The 19,576-nt window shown below is 40.4% G+C and overlaps 1 protein-coding gene across 3 annotated transcripts in view; it reads right to left on the reverse strand.

Moving 5' to 3' along the window:
- Positions 1 to 1,476: 1,476 nt before the first annotated feature.
- The window catches only part of LOC122646282 (protein SAWADEE HOMEODOMAIN HOMOLOG 2), a 54,941-nt gene continuing 36,841 nt past the window's right edge, over positions 1,477 to 19,576 (reverse strand). For 2 of the 3 annotated variants that reach the window (XM_043839810.1, XM_043839809.1), the window contains 3 exons: positions 15,194 to 15,337; positions 14,985 to 15,104; positions 1,477 to 2,013 (listed from right to left, as the gene is read on the reverse strand). In XM_043839810.1, the coding sequence (XP_043695745.1) occupies positions 1,552 to 2,013; positions 14,985 to 15,104; positions 15,194 to 15,337 (726 nt within the window). In that variant the 3' untranslated portion in view covers positions 1,477 to 1,551. The remainder of the gene's footprint in view (positions 2,014 to 14,984; positions 15,105 to 15,193; positions 15,338 to 19,576) is intronic. The other variant, XM_043839811.1, reaches the window with a different exon arrangement.

Genomic DNA, 19,576 nt, shown 5'->3' on the forward strand with positions numbered 1-19,576 from the left:
TTAGTTGGGGAATGGCAAAATTGCAATTAAATTAAAATCCAATTATAAACCCAACTAGGCAAAAGGGTAAGCTAGGAAGGAAAAGAAAATTTTGGACATGAGTTGATCAGAGAAAAAGAGGGGCATATGAGAAAATGTGCGAATTAAGGGAGAATAGGGTAAATCTGAAATAAATCAGAATTTCCAAAGGGTACGATGTAAGTAACAAAGAATGACATAAGCAAGAGACTAGTTATGTTTTAGTGGGAAGGGTAGTTTTGGAATGAACTCAAAATAAAAGACTTAAGGGAATAAAAGGGCTTGTAGTAGTAGGGAATCACCCCCAAAAAATCAGTTGCATCTAAAAAGGGAAACCCCAAAATCGATTGGAGTTAGGGTTTTGAAAAACCCTGACAAGTTGAGATCGATTTGGGTATGGAGGCTGAAAAAGTTAATAAAAGATGGAGAGAAAAAAAAAGAGAATGAAGACTATGGAATAGGGTAGAAGAGTGTTGGAAAAGACTGCATAGAAGGCTCCAACAATGGAGGATCAATCTTCATTAGGTTGAAATCAGATCTCCAAAACTTCTAGACAGCTCCAATATCGCAGGTATGACTCCAATAGATTTCGAACAGAATTTTTTTAATAAAAAAATGTAGAAATGGAGGGGGGGGGGCAGCAACTAAATCATTGATATGTTGTGTTTACCTCATTAGTGCTGCCCCTTTACAAGGTTGAGAGGAAGAAGAACAGAAGAAGGAAAAACCGAGAAAGGGAGAAGAAGGGAGAAGTCAATTGAAGAGATGGAGTAGGGTTTTCTTCTCTTTTTCTAATCTAGATCAGACCAACTCTGATACCATGTTGGTAGAATCGTAGGCTAGAAAAGAGAGAATGAGAGATTAATTGCTTAGCTTCATTGATAGATAAACCCCTCTATTTATAATAGAGGGGAAAAAGTTACAAGAGACTAAAATAGGCGATGTAGGGCTAAAACCCACATAACCGACTTAAACTTAATAACATAAAAACTATCCCAAAATACCCAGAATACCCCTACGGTATTCTGGAGTACATATTTCAACACTACCAACAAGATCTTTATCCCCTCCAACTCCCCAGTGCCTTTAACAAGGGGGGGGGGAGAGGGAATGGCCACCTACACCTGCCTGGGTGGGGTCCACCACCCCCTTATTAGAGGCACTGGGGAACTGGGTTGGGTAGGGAACTGGAAGAGGTAATTTTTCCTACCAATAGCCACGGGCCTGATTTGAGTTCTGCTTCAACTTAACCAGCCTTGTTGCCATCATCACCTTCCCTGTTCTCTGAAAGTGATTTCATTGATTTCTTGCTCAGCAGGAGCAGATTGTGAGCAGAATAGCAAATTTATGTTTGAAAACTACCTGGAGTTATGGATCTCAAATGTCTACATAAGGCATTAAGACATGTGCCACTTTCCACTAAAAGTACATACTTGAAACAATACATATTCGAAGACCAAAAACAAAGCAATCTAAAAAGAGTAAGCATATATGAAGATCCAATTCTATCTTACATCAAAGAAAAAATACATGTCATCTTCCTTCTTGCATATTCTCCACAAGGCCAGACCCATTGCCTGTGCCGGCGACTGCAGCAATAGTCAATGCAGCATCAGCCTTTGGTGCATCAAGAGTAACTGTATTACTGCCACTAGCATTTTCAGCTTTCATTGTTTCAGTTGATGCAGTTTCTGCAGTAATGGTTACAGTAACAGGCTCCTTGACCATAGGTTGGGGACTCACTGTGACAACCTCATCTGTATTGACCATGGGTGGGGGAGTCCCTGTCACAACCTCATCTGTATTCTCATCCACTTTTCGCTGCTTCCTTGCCCTTTGAGATGCCGAATTAACATCCCTTGATGTACTGACCAGGGAAGGATCTTTGCCCGTGTTTCGCTGTTCTGCTGATGCAAGCTCCTTCAAAGCATGCAGTTGTTGCAGCCGGTAATCAGTCTCAGGCCGACGGCACACCTTCCTAAGAGGCACAATTTCCTGCAAACGGAAACAAAATGAAGAATAAATATATGATTAGCAAACATTAAGCAACCAACTCATAAATGGGGTTAGCATAACATCAAATGGATATCTGAGTAAATGAGCACGACACTACTTGGATGCCCTGTATTATATAAGGGAGTTTCTGAATGACACCACTATAGATGTATTTAAAACTTGACACCTTTTAATTGCCCTTTGTCTAATTCCTAAAAGTTCTTTAAGATAAGAGTTAAAAAAAGGTTTTCAAAAATAATTTGAAAGTGACATCATCTCATCATAAGGTGTCACTGCCATACACATGTGAAATGACAGATTACCCTTGTTGGAAAAAAAATTATCTCATACTAAAAGGGCAAACAAGTAAGGTTACCACTTATTTGACACCGTGAGGGGAGTCGATAAGAAAATCCCATTAAATAAACACCAACTTCTCTCATTTCAGTGCAGGGCAATGAGGCATTGATTTTATTATGGTGCATACAAAAGAAACATAGCATGTTCATGCACACAACCATTCAATTTGCCCCAAGAGCAAGGAGATCCAGGCTCTTTGATGCAGGAGCACTTCTGTAGATCAGCCCATACCCGTTTGGGATCCAGACGGAGATGAACCGGGTCCAATTTGGGTTTTGGTTCACTAGAATATTTAGGATTTTTAATTATTTAATTTGGATAATCATGTTATCTTTTAGGTGGGTAGGTTAAGTAGGATATCAGATTTATTTTCCAAGTTACCTTATTTGAATTAGTTTTCTAGCTAGATTGGTCTTTATTTTAGGAGTCTTATTTCTCTTTATATATGGTGTAATCCCCGTCATTGGAGGTAGAATGAAAAGAATGAAATTGTGAGTTGTGAAACCTGGTGGCTGTACGTGTGCGAGTTTCTTCTCCCCCCACCCCTTCATCCGTGCAATCTCTCCCTTCCTAATTTTCTTCTCTTCTTCTTCCCTTTCCTTGCATCTGTCTTCTTCATGTAATTTTCTGTATTATTCTTTTCCCTGCTACCACCAAACAAGCAAGGCTGGGAAAGGTTGATCGAACTCTCTCATCCCTAGCCCTTTCTCTTTCAGATTTGGTGTGGTGATACTTACTGCAAGGGCAACCCATCCTGTGGAGTCTTGTGATCAGTATCTATGTGGAGTGTGAGTTACAAATCAAACTCAGATCTGGATTGTTCTTCTTCCGCTGGATCCAAGTTGCATCAATTTTATTTCATCGTTTTTCTTATGTTTTGAAGGCCTATCAATTGAAGTCAATCAATCATTGAATTATTGAATTTCTTGAGTTTCAGCCCGATTGGAGCTTCCGTTGATGAGATCGGTTATGTGATTCGAAATATTGTACCGCCAAGGATCAAGATCTCGGTTTCGGACCTGGTTTCAGTGAGGCCCAAGACCTTGACTTATCGGATATTGTTTAGAGGTTTTGATACTGGGCCTCCCTAGGTTGAAACCCAAGGTTTCGACCCTAATATTGTTTCGGCCAGGCTCGGAACCGAGACAATTCAGAGATTTCGGTCAGTTCCAACCGAGATTTAGTTCCATGTTTACCTCTGGGTTTTTGTTCTCTTCATGAGGTTGAAGACAACCTTCAACCTTCATCCCACGGTATGGATAAAGTATCGGTCTGTATCGTATTGTATCGGCCGATATGTATCGTTATCGATACGTCTCTTTTTAAAAAAAAATTGTATTGTATCAAGTGTATCGATACGTGTCGATACGATACGATACGATACAATCGATACGTACTAATATTACCGTTTGTTTGGGTTTTTAAATGCATCGATACGTACCGATACATACTGATACATATCGATACACATGCCTTTGTTCACATTTTACACCGAACACGAACTAAATCTCAACTTTTTCTCCGTTCGGGTCGCGCCACAAAATATGTCGGATCGGATAGGATCCACATCGCACTCGAATCCTTGGAATACATGACATACTCAACACTTGAAGGGAAAGGTAGTTTTTTTTTTCAAAAAAGTGGATCTTTTGCTTCAAATCTTACATTTTAGTTCCTTTTTTTTTTGCTATGATTCTAGGAGAATAGGTTCAACTAAGTATTAGATGCATGCTTTGTATACATTTGCAAAGATTTGAACTCAAATCCATCATTTTTCACCCAAAACCAAAAATGGCTTCCTTAAGGGTCAGTATTGTGCTTATGTTCGGTCAGTACACAACATCATCCTAGTTGCTCTTAGTCTTGAAGACCCTTACAAACATGAGTTTGATCCACCCCGACATTCTTCATGGCAATACAGTGACTCTGCATGTAAGAAATCTCATCTTTTATAACAATTTCAAAGTGTCGCACTTGTTTGGTTATACAATATTCACAATTCTTAGAGTATATACATGATATATGACATATATTGCATGTTTATATTGTTTTTTGTGTCCAAAAGTGTATTTCCATATGTATTTTGATCATCTTCATGCGTTTCTGCACCAATCGATACGTACCTCTGATATGATATGATACGATACGATACGTCTCTCAAAATCGCCCGGCTGATACGATACCCGATACCGATACTTTAAACCTTGATCCCACCCACGGGCCACGATATTGCCTTTTAAAAAGTAGGTTTCCAAATTTGCCCTCCCTCATTTCATAAATTCTGTTTTATCCATAGTTTGTTTTCTATTCCTAGTTTACCCTTTCCAAACAACTTTACTACTACACATGAATTGCTCCTTTTCTTTGTGTTAATGACTTCCATTAACATCCACTAGATTAATTGAGTTGTGTAGTATCCGGGTGGGACCATAGCAGACTCAATAGGGTATTTTGACCCGGGTTCCACATCACTCTTCCAACTCATCAATTGTGTCTTGGATCACCTGTACACTTGAAAAGTATATGACTGCTCAACTTCACTAAGCCTTTTTCCCGCAATATAACTGCCTAACAACTTTAATCCCTTCAACCAGTTAAAAGGTTGGCTCTCGTGATCTAGGCATAGTTGCAATCCATTCTATAATTTTTCTCATTACCTCTCATGGTAAGAGGATCCTAGACTATAGATGCTCTTTATTTGATCCGGTGAAAGATAAACAACCATGCATTAAAAAATCAGCCACTCGAATAGGAGGTTTTACTTTTGTGATGGTCTATCCCATTATCATATGCATAGTTTTAATAAATAAGATCATCATCCTGACCAGGAAGAATCACAAAGTCCTTGGCTTACTGCTGCTGGTTGGCCAAGTTTTTGACAATTGTGCATTGTGTTTTGCTAGTGTGACCATTTTTTGTATTGCTATCTTTGATTTGGTGTTGCTGCCTTGCTGGTATTATATTCAATGGGTGATCCAAAATATTCTGTGGACACTGAATGATCAAGTTACTGCTATTAAACTCAATGGTGCATCCAAGTACCTTCTATGGGCACATGCTGGCTGTAAAGGTATACATTCGAGCCAAGGGAAAACTAAGTTATTTGATGTCAGGATCCCCTCCTGTTGACACAAAAAATTATGAGTAGATTACGACGAGTGGATGTTAGAGAATGATACTCTATTTGTGTGGCTGTGAAATAGTATAGATCTGTCTCTTGCCACAAATGTTACGTATCATCCTACTGTCAAAGGTTTATGGGATGATTTGAAAGAAAGTTTTTCCGATGACAGAATATGTCCCGTGTGTGACCTTTATGAGAAAATCTTCTCCTTCAAGCAAGGTGATGAGTCTGTGGGTGAGTACTACAGTACCCTTAAGGGCATGTGGGAAGAACCTACTGTTATCACTTATCAGGCCCTAACCACCGACTTGGATGTGTTGAAGACTCAAGGCACAGAGTTTGAAGTGGCCAAGTTTCTATCTGGCTTGAAATTCTGATATCCAGCCTATTAAAGGCCAACTACTTGGTGGCGAAAGAGTTCCCTTCATGAATGAATTCTTTTGTCATATTCAACGTAGTGTATCTCCCTCTCTCACTAAGTTTGACTCATCTTCCTCTTCTAAGGGCAATTCTTCCTTTGAAGCTGGTGACCGTGGTCGTGGTTCTGCATTTCCTGGAGAGGTTGTGGGTCAAGAGGAAGTCAAGACGTGGAACTGGTGGAGATAAGAGGACAGCAATCCGACCAAGCCTTAACATCGGGGCTCACATTATGGTAAGGTTAATCATACAGTTGACAAATGTTGGGTTACATATGGAAAACCTCAGTGGGCCAATAACTTGCTAATATACTTCAATGGCTGAGGGAAGTTCCAATGTGGTGTCATCAAACCGACACTAATGCTGTTTCTTCATCTAGAGGTGGTCAGTCTACGTCCGTGTCTCATGATGATTTGGTTACTGAGTTATTTTTGCGTGCCCAATAGCTTGAGTCATCCACTCTTTCATCCACTACTACGGTAGCCCATACATGTACTGTGCTTCTTGTTCTTCGTCTCCTGCCTCTTGGGTCATTGACTTTGGTGCTACTTCTCATCTGAGTGGTAAGTCAAATGTGTAATTTTCTATTCATAAAACTAGTTATCCTTGCTAATGGGACTTCTACTCCCATATCTGGTCAAGGTATTGTTTCTCCTACCTCATCTTTATCCCTGTCTCATGTACTTCATGTTCCTCAGTTGCATTTAGATCTTCTCTCTGTAAGTCAAATTACCAAGACTTAAAACTGTTCTGTTACATACTTCGCTTCATATTGTGTTTTTCAGGATCTACAAACAACAAAAACAGATTGTTGGAGGGCATGAGAAGAATGGTCTTTACTACCTTGACGATGCTTTGTCTTCTACAACTGCTTTTGTTCCTTCTAGTAGTGTTTCCCCTTTTCATTGGCATTATTGATTAGGACACATGTCTCTCTCCAAGCTTCAATAGATGGTTCCTAATTGCAAGTCCATTTGTCATATTGAGTATGAAGCTTGTGTGTTCGACAAGCATCATCATACATCATTTTCTTCTCGTGACATTGTTAGGAATCTGTCTTTATTTTCTGGTTCATTCTGATATTAGGGGTCCGAGTCGTGTCAAATGTTGGTCAGGTTTCTAATTTTTGATACTTTTGTGGATGATTATTCTCAGTTAATTATTCTCAGTTAAACTTGGTCTTCGAGGAAGTTTATAATGAAATACAAAATCAGTTTAGTGTTTCTTTTAAAATTTTCCATTTTGATAATGCTCTTGAATACATTCAATTTCATTTTTTTGTTGAGTGTGGTATTATTCATCAAACTAGTGGTTCCTACACTCCCCAACAGAATTGTGTAGCTGAATAGAAGAATCGGCATTGCTAGAGACTGCTTTTTCATTATTAATTCTTTATGATGTTCCTAAAATTTTTTGGGGTGATGCTGTTTTGACACCTACCAAATGTCATTGTCTGTTCTTTAAAATCAATCCCACATGTTTGTTGTCTTTCCTATATCTCCGTTGTTTCCTTTGCCACCCCGAGTGTTTGGTTGTACTTGTTTCCTCCATAATTTGAGTCCCGACATTGATAATTCTTCCTCCGGCTATCAAGTGTATTTTTCTTGGATACTCTTGTATTCAGAAAGGTTATCGATGTTATGATGCTGTCATCTGGAAACAGTTTGTCAGTGCTGATGTTACCTTCTTCAAAAGTACTCCTTTCTCTGCTATGGGTCATACTTTGGAAACCGAACCTAGGAGTCCTCCACCTCTTCTTACATTACTTGCTCTCACAGGTTTTCCATTTGTGACACCACTATTGAAATGGTATCAACATCGTCCCAAGACGTCTGCCCCAGCTGTTGTTGCTCCTCTACCGCCCCTCATACCATCTGAAACATTGTCTGCAGGTCCTGCTCTTTCATCTCCCACTGCTGACTCACTAATTGCACTTCTTAATGGTATGTGTTCTTGAACTTGACGATCTTTGGTTGCTTACCCTATTGACTAGTTTGATTGAATCTTACATCTTCCATCTTTCCGTTCATGGCCTTGTCTTATGTTGAAGTATATTGAGCTAAGAATACTTCAACATCTGATATTTATCCACCCACTCTGTCCCTAAAACCTATGACAAGGCTTCTGGAAGAAAATCAGCTATGGATGCGGAAATGAATGCTCTGCTAAGTTGTCAGACATAGTTTCTGGTTGATTTACCTCCATGTAAGGATCTTGTTAAGGGTCGTTGGATGTATATCATTAAATATAACCTTGATGGATATATGAGCTGTGGAAATTGAGAATAATGGCTTGTGACTTAATGTTCACATCCTCACTTTATTAATAATAGACTAGAGAACATTCTAGAATAGGTACAAGGACTGACACACCCTCAAAGACTAAAATACCCTTGAACCCATATTACAACACTCCCCCTCAAGTTGTTACATAAATATCAAACATGCCCAACTTGTTAACAATAGAACCAAAACTTTTACTACTAATCCATGTAGTGAGAATATCAGTCAACTGAACACTAGATTGAATAAAAGGAACACAAATTACTCCTAGTTCCAGCTTCTCCTTGATGAAGTGCCGATTGATCTCGACGTGCCTAGTGTGATCATGTAGAACTGGATATGCGCAATGCTTATTGCTGATTTGCTGTCACAATATAAGCGCATAGACAGCACAACAGGAATACAAAAATCTCGGAGTCCCTGGAGCCAAAGGAGTTCACATATACCATGGGCCATAGCCCGAAACTCCGCTTCTGCACTGGACCGAGCAACCACAACTTGGTTCTTCCTCCGCCAAGTAACCAGCTTACCTCCAACAAAAGTGCAATAGCCTAAGGTAGATCTCCTGTCATCCAGACATCCTGCCCAATCTGCATCGATGAAAGCCTCAACTCGCAAGTGATCCAGAGGAGAGAAAGGAACACCTTTTCCAGGAGCAGAAAAGAACATCTTTTCCTCTTGAGGTGTTACTGGGATCATGCATATACTGACTAACCACACTCACAGCAAAAGCTATATCAGGCCGTGTGTGGGAAGCTATATTAGTTGTCCAACCAGCCTTTGATAGCTGTCCTTATCCACTGGTTCTCCATCGTTACTTTTTAGATGAGTATTATGGAATATCTAAAGGCTACACCTCAACATTTTTTTGTCAGATAAGAGATCAAGTGTATACTTCCTTTGAGAGAGGAAGACACCTTGAGCTGAATGAGCAACCTCGATCCCAAGAAAATATCGTAGCTTTCCCAGGTCCTTGATCTCAAACTGCATCCCCAAATAGGTCTTTAGTCTACATATTTCATCAACATCACTCCCAGTGATTACAATGTCATCTACATAGACAATCAAAACTGTGATGTATTAGCCTGTCTTCTTGATAAGTCAAAGTGTGATCAACATTACTTTGTTTATAACCAATTGACACCATGGCTCTATGGAAATGGCTGAACCAAGCTCTTGAGTACTGTTGTAGACCATATAAAGCTCTGTTTAGACGACACACTTAGCCTTGGGTTTCTAGGGCAGCAAAATCAGGAGGGATATCCATATATACCTCTTCTTCAAGCTCCTCGTGAAGAAAAGCATTCTTCACATCAAGTTGTTGAAGATCCCATCCTTGGTTAACCGCACAAGAAATAATGACTTTGACAGCGTTCATCTTTGCGACTGGGGCAAATGTTTCCTGATAGTCGATCCAATGTGTCTGAGTAAACCCTCTAGCAACCAGCCTCGCCTTATATCTTTCCATTGTTCCATCTTCCTTCTATTTGAGTGCGAAAACCCACTTGCAGCCTACGGGTTTCTTTGCTGGAGGAAGACTCACCAAATCCCATGTGTCATTTTTTCCTAAGGCACTCATTTCTTCATTCATTGCTTCTATCCACCTTGAATTAGCTATTGCTTCCTGCTAGGTGTTAGGAATGGAAACAGAGGACAATGAGGAAACAAAGGCATGGAAAGATGGAAAAAGAGAGTCATATGAAACAACATTAGAAATGGGATGTTGGGTACAAGTTCTATAGGGTTTACGAATAGCATTTGGTAAGTCAAGACTAGGATTAGAAGGAGACTCACCAGGAGAAGTAGGATCACTAGAAGAACTTGGATTTGGTTGTGATGACTATTTAGGAGCAGTGATGGTGGTATTATCAACTTGCTTTTGTTTATGCCACATTCCTCGAGTAAATGTTTTCAAAGTGTTAGGCTCCTCAGGCTCCCCCTATATTAAAGGCTGCACCTGTTCTTGCCCTGTTATACCATCCTCAAGTTCAACAGACGAATCTTCCACTGTCGGCACATCCAATGGAGCATTTAAGGGCACCTCTTCACTTGCAGATTCCCCCTGAAGAGGGTGCATGGGATGGGAAATAGCCTTCGATATCCGGAAATACTACATCCATAGTGACAATCAATTTCCGGGAAAGAGTATAATAACACTTATACCCCTTCTGGGTAGCAATATAGCCCAAAAAAATGCAATGTACCCCTTTGGATCGAACTTGCCACTTACATGATGATTGCAAGCAAACACCACGCAACCAAACACCTTAGGGGGCACCACAAAGGAAGATGATCCCAGTAACACCTCAAGAGGGCAGCAAGATGCCAAAACCTGAGAGGGTAACCGATTGATATGATAAGCCGCCAAGAGCACAACATCACCCTAGAACCGAGGAGGGACAGACATTGCAAACATGAGGGATCTGGCCACTTCCAAGAGATGACGATTCTTCCATTCAGTCACACCATTCTGAGCTGAGTGTCAACAGAACTAGTCTGGTGTATAATTCCATGAGTAGACAAGTAGGCCTGAAGAGATCCATCGATGCATTCCTTCCTGTTGTTAATCCGAAATATCTTAATCTTGGCATCAAATTGAGTCTGAATCATCTTGTGGAATAGCTGAAAACAGGAGAACACATCCCTCTTGTGACACATAAGATAGATCCAAGTGGTACAGCTAAAATAGTCAATAAAAGTGACAATAATCAATAACCAAATGTAGATATACAACGGGCAGGGCCCTAAACATCAAATTGAATTAAACCAAAAGGAATTAAACTTCTATTATCTGAAATAGGGTAGACAGATCTAGTTTGCTTTGCAAAAGTGTAGGCATCACAAAAAAGTTGTTTGGATTACAATATTCACTAAATTGGGAAACAAAGTAGATAAAACGCTTGGAGGGGGGTGACCCAAATGACGATGCCACCTATTTAATTCGGCCAAAGCAGACGCAGAAGAGTCAGGAAGAGAAGCCTGAGAGACCAAAGCTGATGGAGAACTATCAAGCAAGTAGAGACCACCAACCACCTTACCACTGCCAATCGTACGACTCGTCTCCAAGTCCTGGGAAAGACAATAACTAGGAAAGAAAGTTACTTTGCAGTTTAAGTCCCGTGTAAGACAGAAGACTACTAATAGAGAGCAAATTAGTAGAAAATTTGGGAAGGTGCAAGACCGAGGAAAGAGATAACGAAGGAGTGCACTTAATGGTGCCCTTCCCAGAAACAATAGAGAGGGAACCATCATTCACATGAACTTTACTATTACCTGACAAAGGAAAATACTGAAAGAATTGAGAGGGAGATCCGGTCATATGGTCAGTGGCACCTGAGTCAATTATCCAAGGAATAGATACGACTGAGGCACAATGACCACCAAAAGAAATACCTGAATGGGAAGAGGAAGATGAAGCATTGGTCCTTAGCAGGGATGTAGCAGAAGCTGCAAATGGAGCTGGTGAAGAAGATGAGTCCAACCTGGTCATCAGACAACACAAGATCTATAGTTCCTCCTAAGAAAGAGATGGATCAGCAACAGTATCCTCAGATGCAGTGTGATGAGCCCTGGCCGAAGAAGGAAGACCCTACTCACGACCTCGAGTATCAGTGGAACGCCCATGTAATTTCCAGCACTTGTCTCTGGTGTCTTTCCTTTCCACAATAATCACACTTTACTAGAACTCTATCAGATGTAGAATGATCACCAATACCATGAGAAAGACCCCCACATGATAAATTATGTGGGCTAGAGTATAGGGTTGATCACTTCTGTGTAACCGGATGAACTATGGCATTGCAACAACTGTCTTATGACTGCACCATGGCATAAGCCTGCTCAAGTGATGGAAAGGGATCACGATTTAGGACATGAGCCCGAATCTGATCAAACTCAATGTTGAGACCAGCAAAGAAATCGAAGACGCGAAGACTGTCTTCCCATTTTTAAATGCAGTCGCATCATTATCACAAGTAGCTGTAAAAGACCTATAGAAATCCAACTCTTGCCACATGCTACGTAGGGTTGAATAATAGTGGGATAGAGATAACTCCTGTTGTTTGGTCTCATGGATTTTCTTGCGGAGTTCATGACATTGGGCAACACTACCTACCTAAGAATATGTGTCTTTGGCTGTCTTCCAGATCTTAGCAACAATGTCTAGAAGAAGATAGCCTCTGGCTATGGGATCCACAGAGTTGATGAGATAAGACATTACCAGATAATTAGATGTGACCCATTAATCTTGAGCAGCACCAGCTAGAGAAGACATAACAAATTCCCCTGTGAGGTAGCCTGAATAGCCATGGGAACCAATCACGAGATAACAAGAACGCAACCCCATCAAGTAATTGCTCCCATCGAGTTTAATGGAGCTAAGAGGGAAGCGAAGAAAAATCACACTGACTCCTTCCTGTCCAAAAGATGCGGTGGTCAAATCAGAATCCATTGTTGCTGTTCAAGATAGGTTTCAACAAAACATCAACACTGCATAATGGATCCTAGGAAAAGTCACCAACAAATCCCAATTGAAGAAAGGATTTAGATCATTGCAGGTGAAAAAGCCCTTGGTGGGAGATAACTCACCACCAAGGGTGAAGAGAGAAAGGCTACGGAGTAGAGAGACCGCTAGGAGAGGGCGGTGCTAGCAGTGGTGGTTGGCGTAGGTGACGGCGGTGGTGGCTTGCGGTGCTGAAATCAAGATGAGAAAGATGGTGGCAAGAGGTGGTGGCGTTGGTGCTTGCGGCACAAAAACTGATAAAGGAGATAGAGAGGGGAGACGGTAGAGATGTCTAAAGTTTCTTGATGAAAGGCATTAGGGTTAGGATCCCGATGTGGATCCCAACTCTAATACCACGTGGAAATTGAAAATAATGGCTTGTGGGTTAATGTTCACAGCCCCACTTTATTTATAATAGACTAGAGAACATCTAGAATAGGTACAAGGACTAAAATACCCCAAAGACCAAAATACCCTCGAACCCATATTACAACAATGAGCTTTATGAGCAACTTAAAGCTCACTTGGTGGCTAAAGGCTACACTCAGACATATGGTGTTGACTACTTTGAGATGTTTTCCCCTGTTACCCAGTTTAAATTTCGTTCATGTATTTATATCATCGGTTGTTAATCCTGACTGGCCCTTGCATCAACTAAACATCAATAATGTTTTTTTTTTGTATGGTGATCTCCTTAGGGAATAAGGAGGTCTATATGGAGAAACCTCGTAGGAATGTTGCTTAGGGGGGGGAGGTAAAAGGAAAGTATATAAGCTTCACAAGGCGAGTTATGGTTTGAAATAGTCTCCACGGGCTTGGTTTGACAAGTTCAATAAAATTGTTATTGATTGTGGTTTTATGCAGTGCTATTCTAATCATCATTGTGTGTTTGTTTATCATCAGGATTCCATGGTGATTGTTTTGGTGGTTTAGGTTAATGACGTCATTATTTCTGGTAATGACTTGTCTGAAACTGAAAGTGTCAAAATTTATTTACAGCAACACATTCAGACGAGGATTTAGGCACTCTAAGGTATTTTCTGGGTATTGAGGTGTTCTGAGTAAAAGGGTGTTAGTCTTTCTCAAAGAAAGTAAGTTCTTGATCTTTTGTTTGAGGCTGGTATGTTAGCCTCTAAACCTATTGGTTCTTCCATGGATCCCTTATCTGAAGATTGCGACCTGTGGTGGTAAGGAATTTGACAAGAATCAGTATTGACGGCTGGTTGGTAAACTTACTTACCTCACCGTGATTAGGCCAAACATTTCCTTTGCGGTGGGTGCTATAAGCTAGGTCATGGAGTCGCCTAAGCAGGCTCATTGGGAGGCTGTATCTCACATTCTCCAGTATTTTGAGGATGCTCAACGAAAAGGGCTCATTTACAAATTTCATGGACATATTGATCTTGTTGGTTACTTCGATGCTGAATGAGCTGGTGCTGAAGGTGATAGGAGGTCTACCACTGGTTACTGTACGATTGCTGGTGGTAACCTCGTCACTTGGAGGAGTAAGAAACAAACTAAAATAGTGAGGTCTAGTGCTGAAACTGAGTATAGGACCATGGCTCATCCTACAACTAAGATGTAGTAGAAATCTTTTCTTCAAGAGCTTGGTTTTCCGACTAATAAGCTTATTAACATGTACTGTGACAATCAGGCTGCCCTCTATATTGCCAGTAATCCAGTTTTTCATTGAAGGACTAAGAATATTGAAGTTGATTGCCATTTTGTTCGTGATGCTGTGACGAGGAAGTTGATCTCCACTCCATTTGTTAGTTCTGGTCAATAGCTTGATGAATTGTCTAAAGCCTTATATAAAAGTATGTTTGGTGTTCCAAGCAAAGCATGGGTGATATTTATGCTCCGGCTTGAGTGGGACTGTTAGAGATTTGTACCAAAAGGGTATTCTTGTAATACTCTTGCATATTAGGGTATATTAGTGTTTTATGTGTGGTACATTAGTTATAAGGGCATTCTTGTAATTCTGGTATACTTTTCATTATAAATATATAACATCACTACCGATTGGAGTTTGCACAATTCACCAATCGATAGCACTCTTTTTTGCTGCCTTTTTATTTGTTCTTCTTCTTCACTCCTTGTTTTACTTCATCATTGTTGGTTGTTCTAGGTCTGTAACTATTACAAACTGAAAGCCATACAAGTCTTAAACACAACAAACAGTTAAACCAACCAAAATCTGAATATGGAATAGGCTTACATGTAACATGAAAGTATGAGACAATGTACGAGGTCCAAAGCAGAAAATGTTAAAAGATAATTTCCGCACCTCGGACTGATCATGGTCATAACGTACTAGAAACCGACAACGACATCCTCTAACATCATGTCTCCGTCGTTGTGCGTCAAGAACATGGGCATCAAAGTAAAGAGCCTGCTCTTTACCTTCCTGATATTTTTCAAATCACAAACATAAATTATTAAGCAAACCATGATGAAATGTGATTTTAAAACAGCAGTCCCACGAACGAACTATACCTGAAAACACAGTATTAGATCTCCAGGAAGTACTGCAACGCATTCTGATGCTTCACATGGAAGAGATCGCTGTCTCACATGCCTGCGCACATTAACCCATTCATCCTCTTCTGCTCCAAATCCTGCAAACCGAACCCGAACTTCCTGAAATTGACAGCACAAGTGACAGAAGAATGAGGTGTAGGAATGACCAATTCTCAAGTATCAATCATAGGCAGAAAAAAGTTGCCCAAAGAAAATTCAGGCCCATGTATCTCTATTTCTAGCACTGAATGTTTAAGGAGAATATCTCAGTGATCTTAATAGACTGCAACATCAATAAAAGGAGTTGCAATGGATTCACGAAAAACATTACCTGGGCAGATAAACTCACTATCAGGAAGTCTAGATATACTTACAGTGACACATTTATCTTTTTCCCTTTCCCTTTCTGTTACTTTTTTTGACCCTTTCTTCATCGACCTTTGTACATCTTTAACTATCCACGACAAACAATGAATAGAATAGTTATAATCATCCAACCTATTTAAAATTTTGGCATAATATCTCCAAGGCAGGATGGGAAAATCATAGGATCTGATGATCTATATGTACTGCTATGCCTTTAATTGTCAGCCTGGCTAGAAGCTTACTTTCCTAAATCCTAATACTCCTAATGCAACCCGGGATTCAAAACCTTGATTATAGGTAGCTATGGGCCCACCCAAGTGATAAACAACTCAAAGAATAATGGTAGTGGCAATTGCATAATTATATAGACACGCCAGACCCACCCTTAAGAGTAAGATAGCAATCGGCAAAGGTTATATAAAAAAAAATAATGAATATGAGGGCTTTTATGTAACTGCAAATGAGGGCCTTACTTGTAATAATTAGAAATTGCTTCTTCTTCTATCTCACAATACTCAACCAGTATGCACAGGAACCAGCCTTGAATCGAATGAGAGAACTCTCTCAATAGATTTCTGTTCGACCTAAGATTTCAGGTGTAGATTCGCAACCACTAACCATTTGAAGATGATTAATTGCAGGACCCGAGATCAAGGAAATAAATAGTTTTTATTTCTGCAACTCGGTCGGGCGGAAGAACACAGAACTGAATCTGGTTGCAGGTTTATTGCTCACTGGTTAGGAGGAACTGGGGAATGGGAACCTAAGCTTTAGATCACCCTAGGGAGATGATCTAACCCTCACAGTTTCAGTCCCAATTGATTGGGTATCAGATAGTTCGAACTTCAATTTCAGGCTGCCAGTACTGCTAGACAGAACAGAGTATCAAACACGTGAAGGAAAATACAAGGAGACGAGTGGGAAGAAACAGACGAAATAAAGGAGGAAGGACGGACAGACCTGAAGTAAGAAGAGATCAGAAAAAGAGGGGAAAACCAAGAGTATTGATCGGCTCTGGTTACAGGCCATGTAGGCACACTCAAACATAATTGTCCATTTCAATCTTCTATTCCCATCGTAGGTTACAAGCATATATAAAGATAAAATTCCTAATTTACATTTTAAAAAAGATATAGAAATGAATTAGGATACTAACATTAAACAGAACTCCTACGTATCTGACTCCTGCCAAAATAGAACAAAAAATAAATAAAAAGATTACATTATCAACCCAAGAGAGTGGACCTTGGTGCAACGGTAAAGGTTGCTCCATTGTGACCAAGTGGTCACGGGTTTGAGTATGGAAACAGCCTCTTTACGAAAGCAGGGGTAAGGCTGTGTACATTATGACCCTCCCCAGACCCCACAGTGGCAGGAGCCTCGTGCACTGGGTATGCCCTTTACATTTTTAACCCAAATTGATGAGAAGTATTTAAGATATCCGGGCTCTATAGTAAATAAAGAAGACAAGAGAATTAAAATAGGATGGATGAAGTGGAGGGATGCGTCCAAAGAGCTGTGTGATCGGCGTATTCCTTTAAAGCTTAAAGGAAAATTTTATACGACCCCAGTTGTCAAGGCGGAGCCTAGGCGTCCAGGCGCTTTGGTCGACTTGGCCGCCTTGGCAGGCGCCTTGGACGCCGAGGCGGTGTCGCCTTGATTTTTTACCCTCTCTAATGCCTTGGATCGCCTAACCGCCGTGACAACTATGTATAGGACTGCCATACGACCGGCTATGATGTATGGTGCGGAATGTTGGGCAGTTAAAAAGCGTCATATAGATAAACTAAGTATAGCAAAGAATCGGAGATGAGGATGTTGAGATGAATGTGTGGCAAAACTAAGAGGATAAAGTCAGGAATGACCATATTAGAGCTGAGTTGGGATTCGCCCCGATACATGATAAGGTACGGGAGAGTCGTTTGAGGTGGCATGGCCATGTTCAATGGAGGCCTTGGGATGCTCCAGTCGAAGGAGTGATTTGATTCAGATTGAAAGAGCTAAAAGAGCTAGCGGCAGGCCTAATTAACCCTAAGTGAAGTGGTGAGGAAAGACATGCATAGCTTAGGTCTCGTATCTTGTATGACTTCAAATAGAGCTAATTGGAGAGCAAGGATCCATGTAGCCGACTCCATTTAGTTGGGGAAAAGGCTATGCTGTTGTTTTATCAACCCAAATTAATGCCTAAATATCCTACTGGACCAAAACCAGATTTGGACCCTGCTCGTCTCAGTCTAAGCTCACAAACGGGTTTGTGCCAGTCCACGGAAGTGCTACTGCATCAATTCTCTCATTGTTGAGAAAAACTTGCAGACGAGTTTTGTAGGACAGAAACAGTAGCTAGGAATAATATTTAATGCTCCATACCACTATGGCGAACCAGGTTCAGATTGATGATACATCCTCATCTTAAAATATGAGGGGAATAACAAATTCATTATGTAGCACATCCATCGCTGCTTTATTGCTTCAGCCACAACCTCATGTTCTTTGGAAGGGAATTGAACAGGTAGGGTTGTATCCACATCATGAACCACAACCTTTGCTGTTACTAGTGGTTGTTCTTGTGACTGGATTGTTGGTGTTGCCTCTTTTGGTTTTAAGCATACTCCGTCTACCAGTCCTTGAAAAACTAAAGGTTGTTGTTTGTGAGAAGGTTTTAGAGTGCACATCTACACCCTTTAGCACTTCCAAGCACTGTCGACCAACTTTAATGATGCATTTGGAAGAATCAAACAACTCACAATGAGCATAATCAAAGTATTGAGAAATTTAAAATTTGACGAAGGCATCACCTTCAGATTCAATGATGATTTAATTTGTCTAGACAACATCTCCACCATGGACTGTAATAGAGATTCACACTTTTCCCTTCATTTATGAATAGAACAACAGTTCTTCCATTGGGCAAACAAACTCTGGCCTTGGAAACATAGGTTTCCATGGCTAGGTTTGGCTTTGTTACAAGATAATGCAACCCAGGGTTCAAAACCCTGATTATAGGTTTGCTATGAGCCCACCCAAATGATAATGAACTAAAATAATAATGGTAGTGACAATTTCGTAGTTATAGGGTGTTAGCAGCCTTTAGGAAAGAATGCTTGAGTGATCAATAAGATCACCAAGGCACTTTATTTATAATAAAAGAGGAGACTAAAATATTACAGAAATACCCCAACCATAACCGATTCTAATTAATGAGTCGGCAAAAGGGGAAAAACCCAATAATGCCCCTGTGGGCTACATAACTCAACACTTCCCCTCAAGTTGGTGCATAGATATCACACATGCCCAACTTGGACAAAATAGGATGAAAAAATTTCCCACCCAAGCCCTTAGTGAATACATCTACTAATTGACAAAAGGCATACAAATCTGTCCACTTTCCAGCTTCTCTTTGATGAAGTGTCTGTCGATCTCCACATGTTTCGTACGGTCATGCTGCACTGGGTTAAGGGACCAAACCTCGATCCCGGTCCCAATTACTAATGGGACGGGACGGTACCGGTTCCTAAAGGGTTCTAGGCACTGTAGAAAAGGGAGAAAAAGTTGAATGGTTCCTAGCAAGGCGGGTTTGTTAGTGTTGTGGATTTTTTTTCACTATAATGAAATCTAAGTTGTCTTCTGCTTTATAAAGCAACTTAAAATATGAAACCATAGTTTTACTTCTTCAAACTCCTTAAAATCATATGCAATAAGCTTCTCAAGATTATAACTAAGAACTAATGATAACCAAATAAACAAACCCAAATGGAAGGAATTAAAAATCCCTCATGGTAAGAAGTGAAAACGAAAGAACCTGGTAGATCTAGAGTTTCGAGGGAGGAGGGATTGGTAGGCTGTGTGAGGAAAGAAAGAAGACTACAAGTGGATGGATGGTTGGTTGTTGCGGAGATTACTACCTTAGTGCTTTTGATTGTTCAAGAGACTTCAAACTGTGGTTGTTCCTCTTCCCATTAAGCTTCAAAGGACAATTAGTGAATTGAGTGAAAC

Source organism: Telopea speciosissima, chromosome 11, assembly GCF_018873765.1.
Source record: "Telopea speciosissima isolate NSW1024214 ecotype Mountain lineage chromosome 11, Tspe_v1, whole genome shotgun sequence".
NCBI lineage: Eukaryota > Viridiplantae > Streptophyta > Magnoliopsida > Proteales > Proteaceae > Telopea > Telopea speciosissima.